The 24095-nt window shown below is 41.0% G+C and overlaps 1 protein-coding gene across 1 annotated transcript in view; it reads left to right on the forward strand.

The window, feature by feature from the left end:
- Positions 1–22505, forward strand: part of gdap2 (ganglioside induced differentiation associated protein 2) — a 59330-nt gene extending 36825 nt beyond the window's left edge. The window contains exons 10-14 of the mRNA XM_041211859.1: positions 2272–2348; positions 4788–4927; positions 7712–7766; positions 16679–16822; positions 18390–22505. Coding sequence (XP_041067793.1) covers positions 2272–2348; positions 4788–4927; positions 7712–7766; positions 16679–16822; positions 18390–18437 — 464 coding nt within the window. The 3' untranslated portion in view covers positions 18438–22505. The remainder of the gene's footprint in view (positions 1–2271; positions 2349–4787; positions 4928–7711; positions 7767–16678; positions 16823–18389) is intronic.
- The last annotated feature ends 1590 nt before the right edge of the window (positions 22506–24095 follow it).

Below are 24095 nucleotides of genomic sequence, written 5' to 3' on the forward strand. Positions count from 1 at the left end.
AACATACCTTCTATCATTTGTACTAACATGGAGGGATTTGTGCTATTTCATATGAGATAGTCCTCAGAACAATGCTTTAGTGTCTCAATTTATTTGTCCAATTATGCTACAAGAAGGCACAGAACGGAATCAGTCATAAACCTAGAAGCTGAATTTGCTCCTGCACACACATTTCTCTCTTTCCCAAACTCTTCCATACTGTCCCCTTCCATGCTCTCACAGTTTTTCTGCACTCAGCTTTTCCTCCCTCCAGCTCTTTTCCCCCCTCTTCCCAGAATATTAGTTTGATGATTTGCTTTTGATGCAAAAAAAATGTGATCTCTGCTTGCTGCTTCCTACAGGGGCATGATTGAGGTCAGGAACTTTGCATCAGATTATTGAGATCAGCCATCAGAATTTGAAGAAGGATAATGAGGAAAGGATTCAGCCTTTGCAGAGAGCACTCAGCACACCACTAAATTCTGAGACAGGGAAATGAACTGATCCTGGATTTTAGCATCTTGCAGATCCTGTTTCCTTTGTAGTGTGAGTTGTTCTTTGGGTCAGATTACAGTGTTTTCCTCTCCAAAGTGCACATTGATTTCACGCTAATGACAGCCCTGAATGGTAGTAGTCCAACTAGAGGTAAAACATTCTTTGTGTTGAGACTATCAGTTCCCAGAAACCAGATTTTTGTGTTTAGCTTTTTCTACAGCTTTTTCTTTCTCCCTATCTCTTCTGAGGTTAGTAATGCAAGCGGCATGTGGTTTCCACAATCCTGGAGCTATTGATACTTAAGGACCATTCATCCTGCACGAGTCTGAACAGTGAGTGTTGGGGTTTGGCTAAGGCAGCCAAGACCAGTTCCAATTCTATCCTAACCAGTTAGCTCAAGTGCATTTTCCACCAGGGTTTATTAGACAGCTTACAGGAGTAAGAATTCCAAATTCCATCCCCCTATCCTTCCCTCCAGGACGTTGCCTCTCTCCAGCATATCATCCTTAGCAGGAGATGGTGGCAGAGTGATATTGCCACTGGACTAGTATTCTAGAGACCCAGGGTAATGCTCTGGGGACCTGGGTTCAAATCCCAGATGGTGAAATTTGAATTCAATAAAAATCTGGAATTAAAAGTCTGATGGTGACCACAAAACCACTGCCGATTATCATAAGAACCCATCTTGTTCACTCATGTCCTTTATGGAAGGAAATCTGCTATCCTTACCTGGTCTGGCCTACATGTGACTTCAGACCCACAGCAATGTGGCTGACTCTTAAAATGCCCTCTGAAGGAGAGCAATTAAGGATAGGAAATAAATGCTGGCCCAGCTAGCAATGCCCACATCCCGTGAACGAATTTGAAAAAAAATCAATGCTCCCACTTTCTTGCCTATCTTTCCTGAATCCTTGTGTCCAGAAATATTTAGTGGACAGTCCTGTCCCTTTTTTTTGAACCAGTTCTCTGCCAACACAATATCATATTTGCGAGTGACTACCTCTGCATGCAGTCCATTAACTTTATTTACCACACTTCACGTATTCACATACATGCACTCTAAACCTAAATTAAGCCTTGTTGTATTCACTTTTACTCTGACCACACCTAATTCCTTACTATTCATGCTCTAGCAAAGAGAGTTCCTCTTAGTATAGAGTTTCCTATCACTATTGCCCTTCTCAATCTCCCTCCTGCCCCCCTGTGCAGCTGAGCCACCTGTGGTGCCATGGATTTGGTTCAGGCTGCACTTTTCAGCAGAACCATCATTTTCACCAGCATTCAGGACTGAATGGAGAGCACACTCTGGGGACTCCTGCACTGCCTGCCTGGCCTTCCTTGACTGCCTGGCCCACCCATTCTCTCTCTGCCTCCATCCCCTTAAGCTGAGGGTTAACCACATCCAGAAACGTGCTATCCACAAAGGACTTAACCTCGTAGATGCACCACGATGTCGCCAGCTGTTGCTGAAACTCCAAAACCCGTTAGCTGGAGGAGCTCATGCTTCGATATTTCATAAGCAAGTAATTGTCCTGCACGCAAGTGGTTTAAAATCTATTTCTGAGGAAGAATTTTTCACCTAAAATGTAAACCTGTCATTTTCCTTTTTTCTACAGATATTGATGAACCTGCTCTGTTTTAACAGCATTTTCTGTTGTTTCACATTTTCAGCATTTGCAATTGTATTTCCATTTTATGTGTAGTCCTGTTTCCCGGTTTCAAAGCAGAAAACCTTCTCCGTAACAAGCTTGAAGTGTGCATTCCAAATAGCATAACAATAATTTGTATTTGTTGCAGGATATGATAAATGTGGTCGTACAGTGGTGGTGATAGTGGGAAGGAATATTCCCGTAACACTAATAGACCCAGATAAGGTAAAATCTGTATATATAAAAAAAGACAACATTGACGATTCTTTTTAAAGAAAAGGATCTTTGTCTTATTGCATTATCATCATAATATCAAGTGGCATAATAGTTGGACACTTATCAACACCATTTATTTTCCTCCCCGCTAAAGTAATTATTAGCTAAATTCTCTAACAGAAATGAGCTCCTTGAGCAAATGCAGAAAAACATAGTTGTTCAATATCTCTACAATAGCTTGGTAACTTGAAATTTTTGAGCTTTATTTAAACTTCAGAATGATTCCTAAAATATAACAACCATAAATGGATAGACTGAAAGATGTATATACACATCCATAAACACAGGCTTACCACTGCATGAATTTAAATCTATTTTTCAGTGGACTCGACTTATTATTCTTCCTGGATAAGAACTGTTTCATCAGGCTATCTCAAATTGTCGATCTTTTTCTCTTCTCTCAGTTACCACAAGTGCATTTTCCACCGGGTTTATTAGACAGTTTCCATGAGCAAGAACTCCAAATTCCGTCCCCCTATCCTTCCCTCTAGGACATTGTCTCTCTCCAGCACTGTAATATTATCCTTAATCAATACGGCCACCCCTCCTCCTTTCTTTTCTTTCCTATCTTTCCTGAATCCTTGTGTCCAGAAATATTTAGTGGACAGTCCTGCCATTTGTTTGAACCAGATCTCTCTTGCCACCGCAATATCATATTTGCAAGTGACTACCTCTGCATGCAGCCCACTTAACTTTATTTACCACACTTCATGCATTCACATACATGCATTCTAAAGCTAAATTTAAGCCTTGTTGTATTCACTTTTTTACTCTGACCGCACCTAATTCCTTACTATTTCCTACTCTAGCAAGGAGATCAGTCCCTGCTCTGTTCAGATGCAATCTGTCTGGCTAGTGCAGGTCCCATCTCCCCCAGAATTGACCCTAATGTCCCAGGAATCGAAAGCCCTCCCTCTTGCACTATTTCTGCAGCCACGCATTAATCTGCTCTATCTTCCTGTTTCTATACTTTCTCTCTTGAAGTAGCATCTTCAATTTTGAGGGTCAAAAGCTGCAGCTTATGTTGTGGATTTACTCTGGGGCAGGGTGAGGAGGTAAGTCCCTGGTCTTCCTCAGCTGAAATGGAGATTGAACCCCTTGCTGTTGGCACCATTCTGAGCCACACGCTAACCGTCTAGCTAACTGGCCGCCCAACGTCATGTCACTGAAGCAAAATAATTTTTTTCCTTGTGGAGCTAGAGTATGTTTATCCTTTATTCTCCTCTCCCACAAAAGAAAAAATGTCTTTGTAGACTATTTGGAGAGTTGATTGGTTAGATGACCTTCCAATCTTCTTGGTAATACAGCACTACATTTAGAAACATCTAGCCTACTAAAAATATCTAGGAGCCAATGTCCTCATTTTCAAAAGAAAGGGTCACTTCCAAAAATGCTTTCGTTGAAGGTTTATTTTCTTGGTATATTGCTACAGAACTAATCTATTGGTATGTCAACAAATACAGAGTGTTTGTGGAATATAGAATTTCAAGACAGTTCTCATGGCACAAACAGAAATCTGATGATTCCCATCCCTAGCAATCCCCTCTCTGAACATAGTTTGAAAATCTGTGTGCTTGGAAATGCATAAATTGCTCCATTCATCACTGCTTCTTGATAAACCAGCTGAGATTAGTAACTTGCTGTTTGTAAAATCATGACAGTGACTCCATTTTATCATCCCACTATTCACTATGTTGCCAAATTGATCTTCAAGTCTTTGCTTCTTGAAGCAACTCACTTTCCCCTTGGGGAGAAATGTAACCCAGAAATGGGCAGCTTGGGTCAGGTGGGGCGTTGAAGGGGTAAAAACTTAATCAGATTCCCAACTCCTTACCCAAACGAGCCCCACCACCCCCACAATGCTTCCAGCTTTAACTGAAGCAGGAAGTTGGGCAGGTGACTAACCCGCTTCAAGGAGGTGACTTATTGCTTTAAACATGATGATGAGGCGGCAGGCCTCATTGTTCAGCTATTTGAATTTAACTATGAATGGTTGGCTTTCCCAGCAGCTACATCCAGGTGAAGACTGCCAGATGCAGGAGGTGAGTGCCTTTGCACCCACTTGCTGGGTCCTGAGCAATCCATGCAATCGGGCAGCAATCCTTGCCTCTGATTCCATTTCCCCTCCGCATTCCCCAGAGTCACGGCATGCGGGGGAATTCTGACTTCCGAGTTCCCCTGTGCCTTTCGAGCCATAAGTAAAAATACAGACCTTTATCTCTCCTCGCTTTCATTTCGCACATCACCACTTAAACCTGTTTTCAAATTGGCTGCTTCAAAGACACAAAAGGAAAAAGCTGTGTATAGTTTTTGTAGAGCCAAAAGCAATGAAAATAAATATGGTTGAATGATTAACTGTAAGTTGTAATTATTTGTTAATGTTTTTAGGCTCTGTTGTATTTTATTCATATTATGGACCACATTGCTGCAAGAGAGTTCGTTATGGTGTATTTTCATACACTGACCAGTGACCACAATCATCCCGACTCAGAATTCATCAAGAAACTGTATGACATAGTTGATGTAAAGTAAGTTCATGCTCCCATTTTGCATGTTTATCTAGTTCACCTAATTGAAGTTACCACACAGAAAGAAGACATTCATCCCATTGTGCCTGTTCTTGTCAATGCTAGCTCTTTAGATTGGAACTCTCAATTCCCATTTCTCTATTGTTTGCTGAGTTAAAAAAAAGTGTCCAGAACCCAAAAGCAAAATACTTGTCTTTTTTTGGGAGGAAGATAAAGCTGAGTTCTAAGAAGGGTATAAAAATAGGAGGAGAATTGGAGTAGCTAACAGGTTTTGTGGAATTTCAGAACATAGAGGACTTAGCTGAAAGAACGGGCACTAACTCTGGGCAAAAGAGTGAGATCGAATAACTGATGAGGGAACAGAGTTTGTGACAGGCTGAAGATCCCAGTGATTAGCACTTCCGAGACTGGATGTTGGACAAGCAATCTAACAACGTCTATTGAAGTGATGGGATCAAGAGAGGTGTTATTAATGTACTCAATGGCAGAAGATGATATCCCAAGGGGAAGAAGATGGCAACATGTTCAAGGACTTCTGTAAAGGAAAAGATGTTGGAGGATAATAAGTTAAATGTGTAGGATAGAGCTAAAGCAGTATCTAACATTAATAGTTCATTTAAATTTAGATTTATGAGAATAGTTTCAAGGATAAGGGACTTCAGAAATGTGGATAGATCGGAGAAGCTAGAGCTGTTCTCCTTAAGAGAATTGAAGGTTGAGAGGAGATTTGATGGAGGTGCTCAAAATCATTAGGGGTCTGGAGGTCGTAGAACTGTTTCCAGTGACTGTACCTCCGGCTCAGAGGCCGGAAATTGACAGAAGGGTTGGGAACCAGAGGACACCAATTAAAGGTGAACCAAAAATAAATTTAAAAAGAGCCAACGGCAATATAAGGAAATTTTTTTTTTTTAAACACAGAATGTGATTAAGATCTAGAATGCACTGCCTAGGAGCATGGTGGAGACAGATTCAGTTGTGGCTTTCGAGAGGGAATTGGATAATTATCTTAGAGAAAATATCTACAGGGCTACAGGGAAAAGATGGGGGATTGGGACTAGCTGAGTTATTCCTACAGAGACCTGGCACAGACATGAAGGGCCAAATAGTCTCCTGTGCTGTAACCATTCTATGATTTTCTGAAATTAAATGTAATTCACTCTTATTGTAAATGTGTTATATTGACTGGTGGTGCAGAAACTCTGGTACTTTTCATAAACCAGTTGACCAGTCTGCATAATATAAGACTTTCAAGGTATGTCTATTCAGGTATTTGCTTTACAGAATTGTGCTCCTTATCCCTTTAATTTCGCAAAAAGCTATTGTAAGGCAAATAAGGGAGCCCGAGTGGCGCAGTTGGTAGCACTCCTCCTTCTGAGCCACTGGATTTCAGTCCAACACCCAGACTTGTTGGCTATAGAAGAACCCAGCCACTGGTGCAGGCAAGCTAGTGTTTATTGGTCTGGTCCTCAGCTTGGTTAAATGGGGAGGGTTAGCAGCATGAAGGGCATCCAGTTGTAAAACCACCTGCCAAATCCAAGAACGATGTTTGATATGAAGGTCAATCAACCAGTATTGTGCAACCTGCTGTAACATGGTAAAAGCCAAAAGAGGAAGAGAGGGGAGTGAGTGTGTATACTATGGAAGGAAAAGATTTTTATAAATGTGTTTGAGCAGTGAAGTTTTTTAATATGGTTTTCAATAGCTTAAATAAAAAATAGTTTAAAACGAAACAAGATGTATACTGACATCTATCAGATTCAATTGATGAAATTTCTGCACTAAAATTTACAATTGTATTCTCAAATAATTTCATTTAAAATGTATTCCCTGCTGCACAACAAAGTGAGTTTCAGGAATCATTTTGGTATTTAGAATTGAAATGAATGTGTTCCACTATGCTGTAATATTTTCTCCTATAAAAGAACCTACACCTCATCTTCAACTAACCCTTACCCACTGACCTCCACTAAATACAACTATATTTCATTTGAATACAATCCTGTTTCAAATTTCGTACTGAAGGTCTCTACTGAAGAGCACCCAATACAGTGGTTAAAATCACTCTTCAAATACTTGCCTTTCTTTGTTTCTCGCGACCTGTATTTTTTTATTTGGCTTTTTGCAACCATTGTTCCACTTCACAGTAACGCCAGACGTCCTAACTTATTCTTCATTTGTTTCACTTAGCCAGCTGCACAGTAGCAGACCACCAGCAGTTAACCTTACAGTACAGACACAGAACCTTGCAATTCTTTTACGTGGAAAGTCAGTAAATAGTTAATAACATAAGTTAAATGATTAGAGCTTATTTTTGCTTGCTTCAGTTACTGATTTAGGAAATTGAAATGGTACCAAAGGCATTAGACCTGAGTGAACTTCAGTGATTTGAGCAATGTTTTCTTGAAAATTCATTTGTTTTTTAAAATATAATCAATTTTTTGTAAGTTCATCATTAACTTTGATTTATAATGTGTATCATAGAGGGAAAGAGATGCAAGCTAGAATGGTGATTGGCATTTATAATACCATGTTTGTGAGGAGTTTAATTAATTCTTCGCCAGTGAATCAGATGACCTGTCCTGTAGAAGAAACTGGTCAGGTCATCTTGTGTGCAAAAACTGAGACTACTGCTACAGAGAGAAATTGATGATTTTTATGGAGAAGTCAATGACAAAAACTCTTTTGTGTGTGTTAAATAAGCACCTTTTTGAGGGAGCAATGATGTAGGGACTGATGGTAGTAGAAGTTTCTTGATGTAAAATATTTCCCTTTTGTTTTCTTCAGGTATAAGAAAAACATGAAGGCATTTTACTTTGTGCATCCAACATTTCGGTCTAAGGTATGGTCTTTGTGTAACGAACGTGTCTGTGATACTTGTGGCAAATCTGAATATCAGCGATCAAATCCAAAATTAGGAAAACTGACTTTACAAAATGAGCAGTAGCACAGTTAATTTACTCTATTTCTTTTACAAAGCATTATTGTACATTGTACTGATGACAAAAGCCTCAAGCTATATTATGTAGTCATTGATAACTCTTAGACATCTCAAGCATCTAAGCATGATTATATTTATATTTTTATTAAAGTTATATTTTTGAGGACCAAGTTCAGCTGTAGTATCTACAAATTGTAAGAATATTTAATCAGCAGTACGGTTTATCTTGGTTTACATATTTTGGTTTAATGTTTTTATTTTGACATAGTTCCCAAATGGGTATTTACCCACAAGTCAATAAACTTTTCCTAACTAAATGAGAAGTTGGTAAATTTAGGAGCCCTAACAAGCATAAAATAATAAAAAATAAAACATGTATTGCATCTTGACAAATTTGCTGCAGAAATGAATGATCTATTACTAAAGGGGAGGAATTAATGTTTGCCGTTCACAAGTGTGTAGGGTTCATCATGTTTAAGCAATTTATTGGAGTTCTTTGAAGGAGGATCAAGGGGACCCTGTAGATGTACTGTGCTTGGATTTTCAGAAGGCATTTGATAAGGTGTCACATCAAAGGTTATTTCAGAAAATAAAAGCTCATGGTATGGGGGTAACCTATTAACATGAATAGAAGATTGCTTGGCTGCTGGCTGGCAGAAAACAGAGAGTATGCATAAATGGGTCTTTTTCTGATTGGCAGGATGTGAGGAGTGGATTTCCGTTGGGGTCTCTGCTGGGGCCACAACTTTTTACAATTTATATCAAAGACTTAGATGAGGAGAGCGAAGGCATGGTAGCTAAATTTGCGGATGACATAAAGATAGGTAGGAAAGTATGTTGTGAAGAGGACATAGGGAGGTTGCAAATAGCTATGGATAGGTTAGGTGAGTGGGGAAAATCTGGCAGATGGAGTATAATGTGGGAAAATGTAAAGTTGTTCACTTTGGCAGGAAGAGTAAAAAAGCAAAGTATTACTTAAACGGATAATGACTGTAGAATTCCAAGGTGCAGCAGGATCCAGGTGTTCTTGTGCATGAATCACAAAATATTAGTATGCAGATACAGCAAGTAATTAATGCTATCCTTTATTATGAGAAGAATTGAATATAAAAGTAAGGATGTTATGGCTTCAGTTATACAGGGCATTGACGAGACCATATCTTGAACAATGTGTGCATTTTTGATCTCCTTATTTAAGGAATGATGTAAATGGTTTGAAGGGTGTTCAGAGGAAGCTTACTAGATTGATACCTGGAATCAGCAGGTTGCCTTCTGAGGAAAGGTTGGACAGACTGGGCTTGTTTCCACTGGAGTTTAGAAGAGTGAGGGGTGACTTTATTGAAGCAAATAAGAACCTGAATGATCTTCACAAGGTGGACGTGGAAAGGATGTTTCCTCTTGTGGGTGAGTCTAGAACTAGGGGGCATTGTTTTAAAGTTAGGGGTTGCCCTTATAGGAGAGAGATGAGGAGAAATTTTTCAGAGGGCTCTATGATTTTGGAACTCTGCCTCAGAAGATGGTGGAGGCAGGGTCATTGAATATTTTTAAGGCGGAGATGGATAGATTCTTGTTAGGCAAGTGAATCAAAGGGGTGGATGGGATTGTGAAATTCAAAACACAAACAGATCAGGCATGATCTTATTGAATGGCGGAGCAGGCTCAAGGCGCCAAATGGCCTACTTCTCCAAATTTATATGTTTGTATCATTGGGCCATTCCAAGAATTAATTTGCATATTCTCAAATGAGTATAAATCGTAATATATTTCAAACTACAGGGCTGTAGTTTGTCCAAATTTAATCTATACATGTGAAACCTTAATCCTTTCCTTACTGATTATGTAAATTTTTGGCTCATGCACTAATAAATTTACAGGGCAGAATTTTCCCCTCCTGCCTGCGATGGGTTTCGTGGTGGGCTGGACCAGAAAATTTGGAGAGAGGCCTTTCACCACTTTCATGGGGGGCTGATGGCAGGACAGGTTTCCCACTGATCCATGGCAGGATTGGCATTTGCATGCATTACCATGTCATGAATGCTCATTAAAAACGCTTCTCGATGGAATCATGCAGCCCCTCCCAATCTAGCGCCATGTCAGCAGGAAATTAGACTGATCTGAATCACGTTTGGAACTAAGTGGCGTACAGCTGTCGGCTCTCGCTTCGCTTGTGACTTTGAGGTGAGCGCAACGTTTAAAGCCTACATGCAATAGCGCCGCTCTTGGTTCTCACCAATGCCAGTGAGACGCTACACAAGTGGGGGTGTAGGGTGGGTCTGCTCACTAGCTTCCTCTGTCCTTTGGAAGGGTGGCTTTTGCATGACTCAGGCAGGGCTGCATACGAGACAGGCATTGCGATGGTGGGGTGGTGTAGGAAGATAGAGACATGGGTGACAATGGGCAATGGTGTGATTGGAGAGTGGGGGAAGAAGCTGGAGACATGGGGACAATGGGCAATTGTGGGGGGAAGGAAGAAGGAGACATGGGGGGGATATGGGTGGGGTTGGGGAGAGTGGTGGGGAGATGATCTCAGGCAGAGTGGAGACAGAGGGTGGGGAAGCTGGAGCCTGACATGGAAGACTGAAGCGCAGACACAGAAGGGGGTGGATGGGAATCGAACGGTATGAATGGGAAGAGATGTATGCAGACTCCAGAAAGCAAGGGGGTGGAGGGGTACATGGGTTTGTGTTAGTGTGGCACAAGAGGAGGTTGCACAGAGACTTATGGAGGTGGTGGAGGGGAAAGGCTTGCATGTGAGGGACGGGTTGCACAGAGACTCATAGAGGGGGTGGGGGAGGGAGATTGTGTTGTTATCATAAAGAAGGACAAGGGGAGATCATTGAAGACAATCATAGCCCCTGGTCTGGGGCCAAGAGATCGGGGTGAGAGATTAAAGGCAGTCCTGAGGTTTAGGGGAACTTATGTTCAAGGTGAGAGATTAAAGGCAGCCCTAGGGCTTGGCGGGACATGCTACAGGGCTTTGCATGGCACACACGTTGTAGTCCCACACCAGGGAGGGGCAAGGTCTTTGTGCTCAATTGAGATAAGGCACAGCTTGGCATGCAGGGCGTGGTCATGGTCTTACAGTTGCTGGTCATAGTCTTGTCTGGCTTGGTACTGGGCTGCAGGTGAGATGGTCAGGGTTAGGGGAGGCATCTGCAGCCTGTAAACGGGGAATATGTAATTTCAGAGGGGGCTATTCAAAACTCTCCTCAGTTTTGGGGTTGGGGGTGTCTCCTCTGTACGTGACCGTGCATACAGCCTCGCGATAGGGAGGGCTGAGGTCCACCACAGTGGGCATGGGGACATCAACAGTGATGGCTTCAGGTGGGAGGGTTGGAATGTCGACCACACTTGCAATTAGACCCGGGATTATTGGAGGAGGCTGGAGAATAACGGGAAGGAGCTCTACCTGCACACTGTGAGGTGCCAGGAAGATTGGAGGGACCCGAACATACTCAGAGGGAGTTGAAGCTGGTGTCAAAATAAAAGCTCATCATCACCATCTTGCAGACCCGAAGTTGTTGCACAGGTTGAAATTGTAACTGGGAAAGAATCTGCACAGGAGGGGTCTGAGTCAGTGTGGGAGGAGCCCAGGGGCTGCACTTGGGCCTTTTCAGGGGGCACCTTCAAACAGCTTCACATAATGAGCCTTACTGCAGAGGACATCTGTTACCTCCTTGATACATTTATGTGCTGAGGACTGAGAGATCCTCACATAGGTCGCCTGTGGATCACTGGAACAATCTGCAAGCAAAAATATTGAGCATGGCAGTGACCTTCAGGGGCACTGGCAGGGGATGCCCTGCTAGTCCATTGACGTTAGATCCTCCCGCAGAATGTGGCAGATATGGTCCACCACCTCTCTTAACAAATGCAGGTGTGCATGGCATTATCTATCGCTCCTCTCCAGATAGGAAAGCCTTCTTCAATAGACTCTTGGTTGTGCAAGTTAACTCCATGGGATGGATCTAACCTCATCATCCTCAGGGAATTACTGGGGCTCCCCTGGACATGGACCCGAGGCTGGGCCTCCTCTCCAAGCTGGGATAAGTGGCACCGGGCCCTTCTCGGCGTCCTCAATTGATTCACTGCCATCAAGAAGGCAGCATTGAGCACAGGCTCCATTATTCAGTCCCCCTTTGCAATAGGGACTGATAGGTGCAAGATATTAATGAACATTGGGTAAATATAGTAGACATCCCACTTGCATACAGAAAACCAATGTCATGCCCTTGAGCTGCATCTGCACTACCGCTTTTTTGATGACACAGCCTTGCAGCTGAGGCACATTCTCTAATCTAGGTGACCATAATGCCAACCCTGATATTTGACATCTCAATTCCACAGAGCTTAGGAGGTTTGGACACATTTATGAAATGTGCCACCTTACCAAAAGCACTCCTGCAATATAACTTTGCTGATCAAGCTCAACTTGCAGTTCAGCAATAAATGGATGCCCTTTGGCCCGTCATCTATGCCAATTGGAGAAGGCACATTATAGGCTTTCATTGATGATCTAGCAGATATGCAGCAGCTGTGCTTCCTTCACCGACATCTGCATTTTCTATTCTCACATACCTATCTGTTAAAGCTCAAATGGAGCGATTGTATTGTGAAACCAATGACTCCTGCAGTCTTTCATTAATCTCTTGCACCTATCAGTCCCTAGTGCAAAGGAGGACTGCAAGGGTAATGGCTCCAATTGCACCTTCTCAAAGAAATGTCCTTCTTTTCTCTCTGCTTGGACTCTAAACATTGAAATGGAATCAGAGCTGCTCGGTTTCTGGGTTTTGCAGCTATCTCATGCTTCCCTGGAGTTCAGAGTACAATCGATTGCACACATGTGGCATTGAAATCTCCATGACATCAGCTCCCCTGATGTTCATTAACAGGAAAGGGTTCTACTCTCTGAACATTCAACTGGTGTGCAGCCATTAGAAGCACATCATGCACGTTTGTGTCAGGTACCCCAAGAGTTCCCATGATTCATACATCCTGAGTCACTCCCAGGTGCCTCACGAATTTGAAGGACTTCAGTAAATACAGGGGTAGCTACTTGGGGCTAAGGGTAGCTGACAAAATCATGTCTTATGACACCAGTGCATTGTCCTGAGTCACCAGGAGGAGAGATACAATGAGGCACATAAGACAACCCGATCCATCAACGAGCAAACCATTGGCATCCTGAAGATGCATTTCCGATGCTTGGACTGCTCAGGTGAGACTCTGCAGTGCCCTTCACAGAGGGTGTCCCTGCATCATTGTGGTCTGTTATGCTCTTCACAACCTGGTGTTTCAAAGGGGATCCCTTGCCACAGGGAGACATAGAGGAGGCTGAGAGCTCCTCGGACGATGAAGAGCAAAAAGCGCAGGAACCTGAATTGGGAAATGAGTGTCTGCTTCCACGTGAGGATGCCATCGTAGAAGCACGATTTGAAAGACATGCCACACTAATAGCCACACAATTCCACGATGATTAGGGTACAGGGAGTGAGACACAGCCACATTCCATCTGTCTCTCAGTGCCATGCCAGTGGACTGAAAGGTCTTTGCAACCAGTGACATCAAGAGCAAGTTCAGAATTCAGACTTGCACCTTCAACCCTCAAGATTCACTAGGCCCCATTCATTGGAAAGGTCAGCGGCATACCCGATATTGGAGCGCTCTGAAGTGATAGTTGACACAACAGCATGGACTTGATGCAGTGGTTCCCACCTTTATGAGAAACTTTGTGTGGACGCTGAGATGCACGCATGGTTGGAGAGAGCACCATGGCTCAGTTCTTGTGCTTTGGCACTGCATTGAAGGCAGCCTTGTCAAGAGACAATGACCGCTACCCCTCCAAGACTAGTGCAGACGCCTAACTCCATTCTGTGTTGTAAGGAGTATGGTTGCTAATGCATTTTGCAGACAATTCAGTAAAGAATTTAACACATCTCCCTGACATAACTTAAGGGTAGAGTAAATATCACGATTCAGCTACATATCACATAAATGTGAGGCTCTCAAAGGGAGGTGAACACTGAGTGGGAGCATGGCTCACCCTCGCAATAAGAGGGTACATGGATGCATAGGCATGACGTTTTCAAATGACGAGGTCATTCTTGTAAACTGAAAAGGTATTTACAAAGGTGTATGATATTAACAGTGACTGAACACCCACGACTGGAAGTGATTTTAAACCTTATTAATTTTTCTAAGCCTTTCGCTACATCTCGGTGCATCCCAATATCCACAGCAGAGGTGGAGGCAGCCTGCTGACTGGTATGCTTTGTTGTCTTTGATTTTGGCAGGCGTCCTCTAGAGGACCGCGAGCTGGAGGATCCCGGCCTGATTTGGGTGTCCTGCTGTTGGATCCCGGCCTGCTTTGTGTGTCCTGCTGTGGGGTGGGTGAACACTCCTTGGCCTGCACAGCTGGAAGTGATGGGCTTACAGGCAGAGGGGGGATCGGGACACTGAGTCACCTGGATGGATGGCCCCGGGGTCTCCAGCTGCTGGTCCTCCTCACTGTGGGTGCCCGAGGACCCCTGCCTGACTCCCTGAGGAGGTGGGAGGGAGGCCAAGGTGCCCCACCCTCATTGCCTAGCCACTAATGGATCCCACCAATGCCTACAGCGATGGAGTACAGGTCCGAGCACAGATCCAGCCCAAGGTCTCCAAGATGGTTACCACCCTTCCCATGGAGACCTCGAAACTCTCGCATGTTGGAGCTGTGACATTAGACAGAAAGCGGACACACTCCACCATCCTTTGTTGTTTACTGCCTCTCACAACTTTACCTGATTTTCCACCGCCTGTATTTGCATCTCCAGCATATTTGACATAACTTTCCAGAGGCTCATCATCTGATTTGGACTCAGCAAGTGCATGATCTCCAGCAGCCCATTGAGTGCCAGAGACCTGGGCTGTCACTGCCTCCAGCTGCTGTGGAGACGTGTCCGTGAGGTATTCCGCAGAATGTGCCCCCAAGCCTACTTTATAACTAGGACCACCAAGGTGTGTATCTCTGAACTGGTGGGTACAGGTGAATGCAGTGACGGATCTGCTAATGGCTCTTCAGCTTCCTTGTCTGAAGTGGCCTGGGGGCTGGGGCTTATGTTGGGTCTGGAGGCCTGTCTGGTGCCTGCGAGAGAGAACAGATAGATTTAGTTCATGAGCAGGCCGAATACAACATTGCATGTCACTCACTGAGAGTGTCAGGATCTGATCAACCCAAGGAGGGCTCATCCATACTGGGTTATGGGGAGAACCCGATCTCGCCTTGACCACAGGAGCAATCCCTGTTCTCACCTACCAACTCGGCGGCATCCTCAAACTTGGTCAGATCCAAGTTGCCGGCCCTCCCTCCTCGAGTCTGGGATCTCTCCCTCTTGTGGGCAAGTTTGGCCTGCATGAAAACAAATGGATGGAATGCAATGAGAAGAGATATAGGTGAGGTTGGGAAGCATGCAGTGTGTGCTGAGTCCTCACCAATAAGGACTGAGGATGGAGTTTATGCAGCATGATAGATGAGATGCTGGTGATGTTAAAGTGCCCATGAGGCAATCAGCGCTGATGTGTCCCCTGCTAATATTGTGTGAGATCCCTGAGCAGTGTAATCCTGAGTGCATAATGCCATTATGAGAGTGAGAGATTGGAGTGAGCTGAAGGTTGACTTACCCTGGTGGATTCATCCTCTTCCTGCACAGTATGGTGTTTCTCAGATGGTTGGCCGATGCGCTGGCCTCCCTTGCAAACAACTCCCAGGCTGGCGAGGTGAGTTTGGTTGGCTTCCTGGAACCATCCCTGGGGTAGAGGATATTCTGGTGTTGGCAGACTCCATTGATGAGGGTCTCCAGGGAGTCATTACTAAACCTTGGGGCAGCTTTCTTCTTCAACGTGGGTACCTGGGGACAAGTTCTTCACACAGCGGGACTGGAGAGAGTGAATGTGTGTTCGGGTAGCGTTTAAATATGGCCACCCGAACACACATTCAACGGGACCTTCGATGACGGGGCGGATGATTCAGTTCCCAACCCGTCACGTGATTCGGACAGATACTTGCCTGTGCATAATTAATTAGCTTCCAAGCACGAAATCAGGCGTGATTTCCCGCTACGCTGCCCAGTGGGAAACACATCGCGAACCCAGGCACCACGGCACTTCCTTTCAGAAACTGAAAATTCCTCCCATAGTTTTATCGTCTCAGGAATAGTTTTATTTCTATCATGTTAGGATTTCTAAATTGCCAATTAAATTTAAATTTAAATACTTAAATCATGTTTATTCTGTCTGCTTAATTCTCATCCTAATTATATTTTAAAAATATAATTAAACGTAATGTATCTTTTCTTTATTTTGTTTAAATATGCTTGACTTGTTTTATTTTCTTGCTCCTGGGTTCCACAACCAGTTCCAAAAATTCAGAAAGGCTGAGAAACAGCTCCTGATTGTGAGTGTGAACCGTAGATATTTATGCCATCACTCAAATGAGGTTGATCATTAGAAAAATGACAAAATAGAAAGGGCTGCGAGGTAGCAAGTGCAGTTTACAATCTTTAGAGGATAATTGTTCCAGGTCAAATAATAGAGATACCTTTTAACAAAAAATTATCATCTTATCCCATTTATCTTATTTCCATGGTTTAATAGTGTGCAGTATGCAGCAGTTTCAAATGTTTTAAGGTTCCAGAATGTTGCAGAATAAAATTATCAGAGTGATGTTACCCCTGCAACTGTTCAGTCTAATTGCTAATCTAACTAAAGTATAATACAAAAAAAATAGCAAATTTCAAATTCGTGGCTCATTTTCTATTATGTTCTTGTTTACCTAGGTGATGACTTGGATGTTCACAACCTTTTCTGTCTCTGGGTTAAAGGACAAAATTCATCATGTTGAGACCCTCCCTCAGTTATTTGCGCTCATTTCCCCAGAGCAGATTGACATTCCGCCCTTTGTACTGGAGTATGATGCTAGGGTAATTCTGTCCTATTAAACTTTTTAAACGTTTAAACTTTTTTACTTGAAAAAGTAGTATTTCATTTTAATGCCAGTTATTAAATTTGTTATTGAATGTTCATTTCCTTTTCAGAAGTTGAAAATCAATTGTCCAATTCCAGATCCTTCAGCATTTACTTTTTTTTCCCCCAATTATGATCTGCAATTTGGCCATCTCAATTTAAATAGGGAACTTCTTTATGCTATATGGGGGACGTCTTGGAACTGGCCAAAGTTGGTGGAGTATAAAAAGTTTTACTTCAGATAAGAAAACCTGACTGGAGTGACGTACCATATTTATGTTTGAAGTGATTCACTGTTTCTTGAGTCAAGAAATAATGCAGGTTTCCTGCTACCGAACGTATGACAGTTCTCTGTAAGCCAACTTGCAGGTGTCCATCGAGTTTTTGCTTCATTCACTTCCCATCTTGGTCTGTACCTAGTCCCACCTTACCAGAAACTAGGCATGTGGAGACAAGCACTCATGATTCACCATTCTGTAGCGGAGTAAGCAGACAAATGATTAAGGGAGGGCATATGAGAAACTGGAGCTGTGAAGTTCCTGAACTCAGTATGAGGGAGCTGAATTTGCATTACCAATTAAAAATAAAAATTCCTGGGTTAATAGCTGTCTACTTTAGCTCACTTCCAAATTTGTATGTCCAGTACAGTGACTATTGTTAAAACACCACACTTCCTCTCTTTCTCTGCACCCCCCTCTTTCCCAAAAGAATAAATATTGCAATTATCTAACTTGAATTTATCTGAGAACAAGGGAATCCAATTTGAGCTGAGGAAATAACTCAAACTTAACCATCTCCCTAGCTTATTCATGGTCATTTTGCTGATACCTGGTTTTTATTTCCGCAAATTATTTAAACTGAATTAAAAACTTGAAAATGCAGGGATAAGATTTGAACACTAAGGACTCTAGATTATTAGTTTGAGAACATAAAAGTGACACGGCTGTGCCTTAATCTAAGCTTGACGTTCCTAGAAAACCTCAATATTTTGGAATTATTTTGAGTGAACCTATGACGAAAGCTTGGATGCTCCTGAGCTCCCACTCCCTGGTCTCGCTATTTGCCTTAAGGAGAATGTTGGACTGAAAAAAAAAAAGCTGTTTGTGCAGAATCTAAACTGGTGATTGTTCTTCTTGAGGTTTTTTCCAGGAGATATGAACATTTTACACAAGCTAAAGTGGAAAGAAAAATCCTTACAAATGGAAAGAATTTCTTGCTGTAATCTGGTGGTTCTCATTACCACAGAATTACGGAAATTATTATGGAAAGTTTAAATAGTTGGTTTGTCAAATACTGTGATTGTGACTTTAGCAATAAGCTTTCTGTATAAATGGGAACTGCATGCAGTTAAGTGTATTACAATAGTAGGAGTATTTTAGCAATATATATCAGTCTATGGTGCACTAAGGGAAAAGGCTTTTGAACATTGTCTTGCCTTTCTAAAGAAGGAATTAGTGTGGCAGACGAAAGAAAATCTAAGTTGGAGGAAACTGAAATTACCATCTCCCTACATTTTTTTCATAGGTTAACGGACCTTACCAGTATTCGTGCCCCTCCTCTCCTGATCTATGAAGAACCAGCATGCCATTGGTTTCTATATCCAACTGCATATCAGAAGCTGAATGCTCTGAATGAATAATGTTAATATTCAGGAGGCCTTTTTTCCTTAGCTTTTTTGAAATGGTTTTAGGCTGGCATTCAAATTGCTGTGAAACAAAATGCAAGGGGCAGCAACTTTTGACTTTGGGATGAAAATGTTTTAAATGCTTTCCTATTTTATTTAAAAATTACTTCTAAGATCATTTGTTTTAATTTCTAATAATTAATTGGTTATTGATTCCACTGGCTGAAGCCTTTCAATCAAATTTTACTCAGAATCCTGGAAACTCCTGCAAGTGGTATGGGGAGGGCTCGTTCTATTCTAAAGATGACATTTAGACTTCAAACTTTATATTATTTAACAAAAATATTTCAGTGCCTGACAACTTAAACTGAACAATAATAAACCTTTGGTGCATAGAGCATTAATCTGTTGCATACAGGATGAATAATGTAATTTTGACATTTCATTCAGGATGTAGAACATTTTTTAAAAGTTTTTAGTAATGACCATTACAAGTCAATACTTGATTTTTACTGTTAAGTCACTTGTGGGCTTTTGTAAAACCTAAATAACTTCAGAATGTGCATCAAGATATACTCAGGCAAAATTGAAGTGAGCTGATCTATTACCCGAAAAATCTCTTGTATGCTCAGTTTCTACCTAAACAATTGAAGCTGAAATGAACATGCTGCAAAATTGAGGTCAACAGTTGTCTGTACTCTAACTCCAATTCAGTAAAGCAAACCTCCATATGTCACTCTTCCTCGCTGAAGATTCATGTTTACACTGCAGGTAAGCAATTAGACCCACAGGAGTACTGCAATTACTTTGCTTTTAAGAAGCATATTTCCAAAGGCACTTATTCAGCTTTGAGAAACGTGTTAATACATTGGGTAAACAAAACTCAAGGCTTCAATCAAAAGATTCTTGACAGGGATTAACTTTAGGCAAACACACTCTTGATGCTGTTATAAAAAATGGTTCACTTAGTAAGAAAACCTCATGCTAATTCAGGCATTCCTGCTCAAAATAGTTGGCCCATTGTGCAATGGTCTTTATTTCATGGGTAAATATCAGTGGGTTCTTAACATTTTGTTGTGGATCATGTGTCCCAGATGAGATTCCTTATTGAAATTGCATTGAATAATTTTACTTTTCAGCAGAAGTACCACTAGTTCTCAATAATTGTACTGCCTTTGCTGAAAGTCTTTCAAGATAATTACTTTTAGTTTTATTTAATAGTGACTGGCTTTCAAAACTTAGATTTTACAGTTTGTTGAACAGCAGTTGCAAATACTGAACAGAAGGGACTATTATCTTCATTTAAACACAATGCAGAATATTTTCATTTACATTATAATGCCACAGTTTAACCTTTGATTCAAAACATACTTAGCTTAGAAAAGGGAAATTTAGATTGTCTTCAAGTACTTTTTCTTTAGATGTTTAGTGGCCATAATATGTAATTAAAATATGCTGGACAATTATTCCATTTAAAATGCTTAATGTGATTTTCATGTGTCTAGTTAGATGCTTAATGCCAGTTTGAATCCATCCTTGGCATGTAAAATGAAAGCCTACTGCCACATTTTCAGGCAACTAAGTGGCAAAAACTTATTGCACAAAAATCAATTAGGTACTTATATTGGTACTTAATTTCCTACTTCACTCAGAACAGAGATGGCTGTTGTGTAATTGTCACAACTGATACAATAGGAAGTTTCTATGAAATTAGCGTTGGGGCACATTGTTTATGTGACTGGGAAATGTTTTTATCTGAGATTTTGTAGAAGTATTCTAAAACGCAAAATTATTGTCTTACTGTGAGAATTGTGAAGATTTTTTTCTTGTTCTTATGATTTTTCCGGTCATGACAACCACACTTATCCTGTCCATGTTGTAAATATCCTTTGTTTACACTACAGCTGTAAATGCATATATAAAATCATTGCGCCACAGTCCATTAAGAGCATTTTACTATATCTGTTTTATGTATTGAATATATTAACTTTGACATTTTATTGTAATATAATTTCCATTGTTATTTTTGACATTACATTTTATGAACCTGCTTAAAACTTCAAATAGGCAATTGTGAAACTAAGCAGTTCTAATGAAATTGAGAATCTTGTCCCTTTTTTTTAGGTAATGGTGGCTAGTTCTTCTGGGTTAGAGAATGAATTATGTGTTTACTCTGTGAGCTTATGATTCGTTGCTTTCACCCAAGAACATAAACCATGCCAATAGAATATATGATTTTGCATGACAGCCAGTAAGTATTAGCTTTTTCCATTGAGAGGCTGCCTCCTGTCTCTCTAGCCAAGAGCTAATAAGATAGATCATGTGTTGGCTTTGATGTCAAAGGTGTGTATTTGCATTTGTAATTGTAAAGAGTTGTGATGTCAATACCTCTACCATTATATTAAGGATTGCGGCATTTGGCAAAAAACTTCTGTCTGTTTGAGAGGTATAAATGATATATGATACATTGTGAGTAAGATTCTTTTTCAAAAGTTAAATCCTAGCAGTTCAGGGGATTTAAAGAGGTTACAAGATTGTATTCATTTTAGTTTTTCCCATTTCAAGAGGAACTAAGTCTTTCCTTAATAAAAACCTCATGGTGCATACTTTTCTTGAATTAGGGTGAGCCGCAAGCAGTGGAGAAAGTCCAAAGATGCACATTCTTTGCTTAATTACTGTTTGCTCAATGCACAACCTTACATACAAAAATAAGGCATACAGAACTCAATGAATATGTATATAAACAAAATTCTGCCTTTCAACTTTTAGTTCAGTAGCCAATCTTCACACTATAGTTAATTGCTATCTACATTTGCCTAAATTTACATGTTGGTTCTTATTTTTCACTCAATTAAGTGGTTGTATCATTGTTGAAATATAGCACAACACTGAAGTAGAGTCCCACCTTATGCATTAAGTGATAGGGACCAAACTATAAGGTAATAGGAATCCTGATTTCCAATTGCTTGATAAGAGCTTTCAACATCAGAAATGTTGCTATGGAATATCAGATTTTTAGGAGATAGGAGGAAAGAAGAATCTCAACAGGGAATGATGAGACGTGGGGCAGGAAAATTCAAACTTTACAATTGTTCAAAGCATAGATTGACATTACTGATGTCCTTTTACTTACTGAAAGACATTAAATGCTACGCAGATTATTTTGAGTGGCATGTCATCAGAATATAATGTGCATCTTGTACAAAAGGCAGAGAATTTTGTATTTAAATTGCAGTCTTCTATCACAAGTTAAATGCAATTGCAAATATACTAAAACAACTGAAATGCAATGGCAAAATTGTTCGCTACCATGCAAATTTGCAGAATAAATGCTGCTTGAATTTTAAACTGTTGTGCATTAGGACTTGAATAAGGCACACTCCTTTACTGTTCTTAATTTGAGCTTTTGATTTTGATTATTGCTTTACAATGCCGAAGTATTCCCTTTCCTAGTACTCTTAGCAAAACTAGTACTATTTATATTTCCCCCCCCCCCCCCCCCCTTTCTATGATACTTGGAAACATCTTGCTCCCATCTCCAGCTTTTTTGGGAGGTGGGAGGGGAAGGCAGTCATGTTCAGCAGTATAGAAAAATGATCCAACTGCTTAGACCTAGTCAATTATTCATAGTGCCAAAAAGCTCTGAATCTGCAATCACAATAGTATGTGCCATGTGGCTAACAATATTGCTGTCAAGTTTTTTATTTCATATATGCAAGAGTCAAGCACAGTACTGAGAGATTCATCTTAAACACACAAAATTTTCCCTTTTGTCGTAAATGTCATGCTTGTAGCTAAACCTCACATTAATTCAGCTCTTGGCTTCCCACATTTTTCATGTACACAATGTTTGATTCTGTTATCATTTGTGCTAAAACTGGTTTCACTTTTATTTGCACAGTTTTTGTTTGGGTGAGTACTGATGCGTTTATCCTGATATTTGTGTGTAAGAACTTGCCCTACTTGGGCAGGGAATTTTTATTTTGTGTTAATAAAACATTGTCAATCAAGTAAAACCCTTGAGTACTTTGTTCTTTAATGGTTCTAGTATAGATGTGTGCTCAACTGCTTAACTTTAGTTACCTAAATTGGGTTTGAATGCCTTTTTCTTTTAAAAAAAAAAATTTCAGTAATTGAATCCAGATTCTTCAAGGGCTTAAATACAAACTTAAACTCACTAGATGTTGGATGAATTGGACTTCCTGCTTTCAGGTCTCTGAATTTGTTTTGTTTTGTAGCTTTTGTTTTCTCTGCTTCTCGTTCAAAGAAGAAAATGTGTATCCTCCTATTTGCTATGATTTTCACCACAGGCTAGGTTTATACTTAAACTTTCAAACTGTTGCTTTAAAAGCACAATGGACAGATAAGTGAAAAGCCTATTCAAGTTTTTAGACTGTGTTTAATTTCTAGCAGTGCCTTGACCGTTATGAGAAAATCTGAGTAGGTTACACTATTGTCTTTAAAAAAAAAACTGACATGACTTAAAGCAAGATTATGAAAGGGACTGATGAAGTTGATCTTGTTATGGGATAAGTTGCTGGGAAAGCCTATTTGATGCAAAAATATTAATGGATTAACAGCTAGCCACATAGTCCCAGAGATAGATGGAATTGAGGGAGTGCAAACACAGGAAGCTGGGTGTTGAGGTCAATCAACTGTAGATTTCTTTGGCTGAATGGCCTTTTCCTTTCCCTAAAATTTTCTTTTGTGAATCCATGATTTATTACTCTAATTCAGTTTTGTTTCAAATAGTATTAGCCCCTTGTTTGTCAGTTGCATGATGCAATAGAAAATTGCTTTTGAAAAATTGATTCTCATGAGCGAACTGACAACTTACCATTAGGATTACACTGAATACATTCATTCTAAAAAGAATATAGTAATAAATGGCCAGGTAAGATATGTTGGGTTACCAGCATATGCCAGTGCTTTAAAAAGCTTTTGCTATAGTAATGTAGTTGCAAGTGGTGATAGTACATATGGGAGGGTGGTTAGCACAGGCAGCTAGTGGTTTTTATATTCATTCATGAGATTTTTATTTCTCTTCATTCACGGGATGTGGTCTTCGCTGGGTGGGCCAGCATTTATTGCCCATCCCAAATTGCCCGTGAGAAGGTGGTGGTGAGCTGCTGCCTTGAACTGCTGCAGTCCATCTGGTGTAGGTACATCCAGAGTGTTATTAGGAAGGGACTTCCAGGATTTTGACCCAGCGACAGTGAAGGAATGGCAATATGTTTCCATGTCAGGATGGTGAGTGACTTGGAGGGGAACTTCCAGGTGGTGATGTTCCCATCTATCCTGCCCTTGTCTTTCTAGATAGGTGTGGGTTTGGAAGGTGCTGACTAAGGAGCTTTGGTGAATTCCTGCAGTGCATCTTGTAAATACACATTGCTGCTACTGTGCGCCAGTGGTGGAGGAAGTGAATGTTTGCGGATGGTGTGCCAGTGAAGTGGGTTGCTTTGTTCTGGACGGTGTCAAGCTTCTTGAGTGTTGTTGGAACTGCACTTATCCAGGCAAGTGGAGAGTATTCCATCACACTACTGAATTGTGCCTTATAGATGGGTGGACAGGCTTTGGGGAGTCAGGAGGTGAGTTACTCGCCACAG

This window comes from Carcharodon carcharias, chromosome 18 (genome assembly GCF_017639515.1).
Source record: "Carcharodon carcharias isolate sCarCar2 chromosome 18, sCarCar2.pri, whole genome shotgun sequence".
NCBI lineage: Eukaryota > Metazoa > Chordata > Chondrichthyes > Lamniformes > Lamnidae > Carcharodon > Carcharodon carcharias.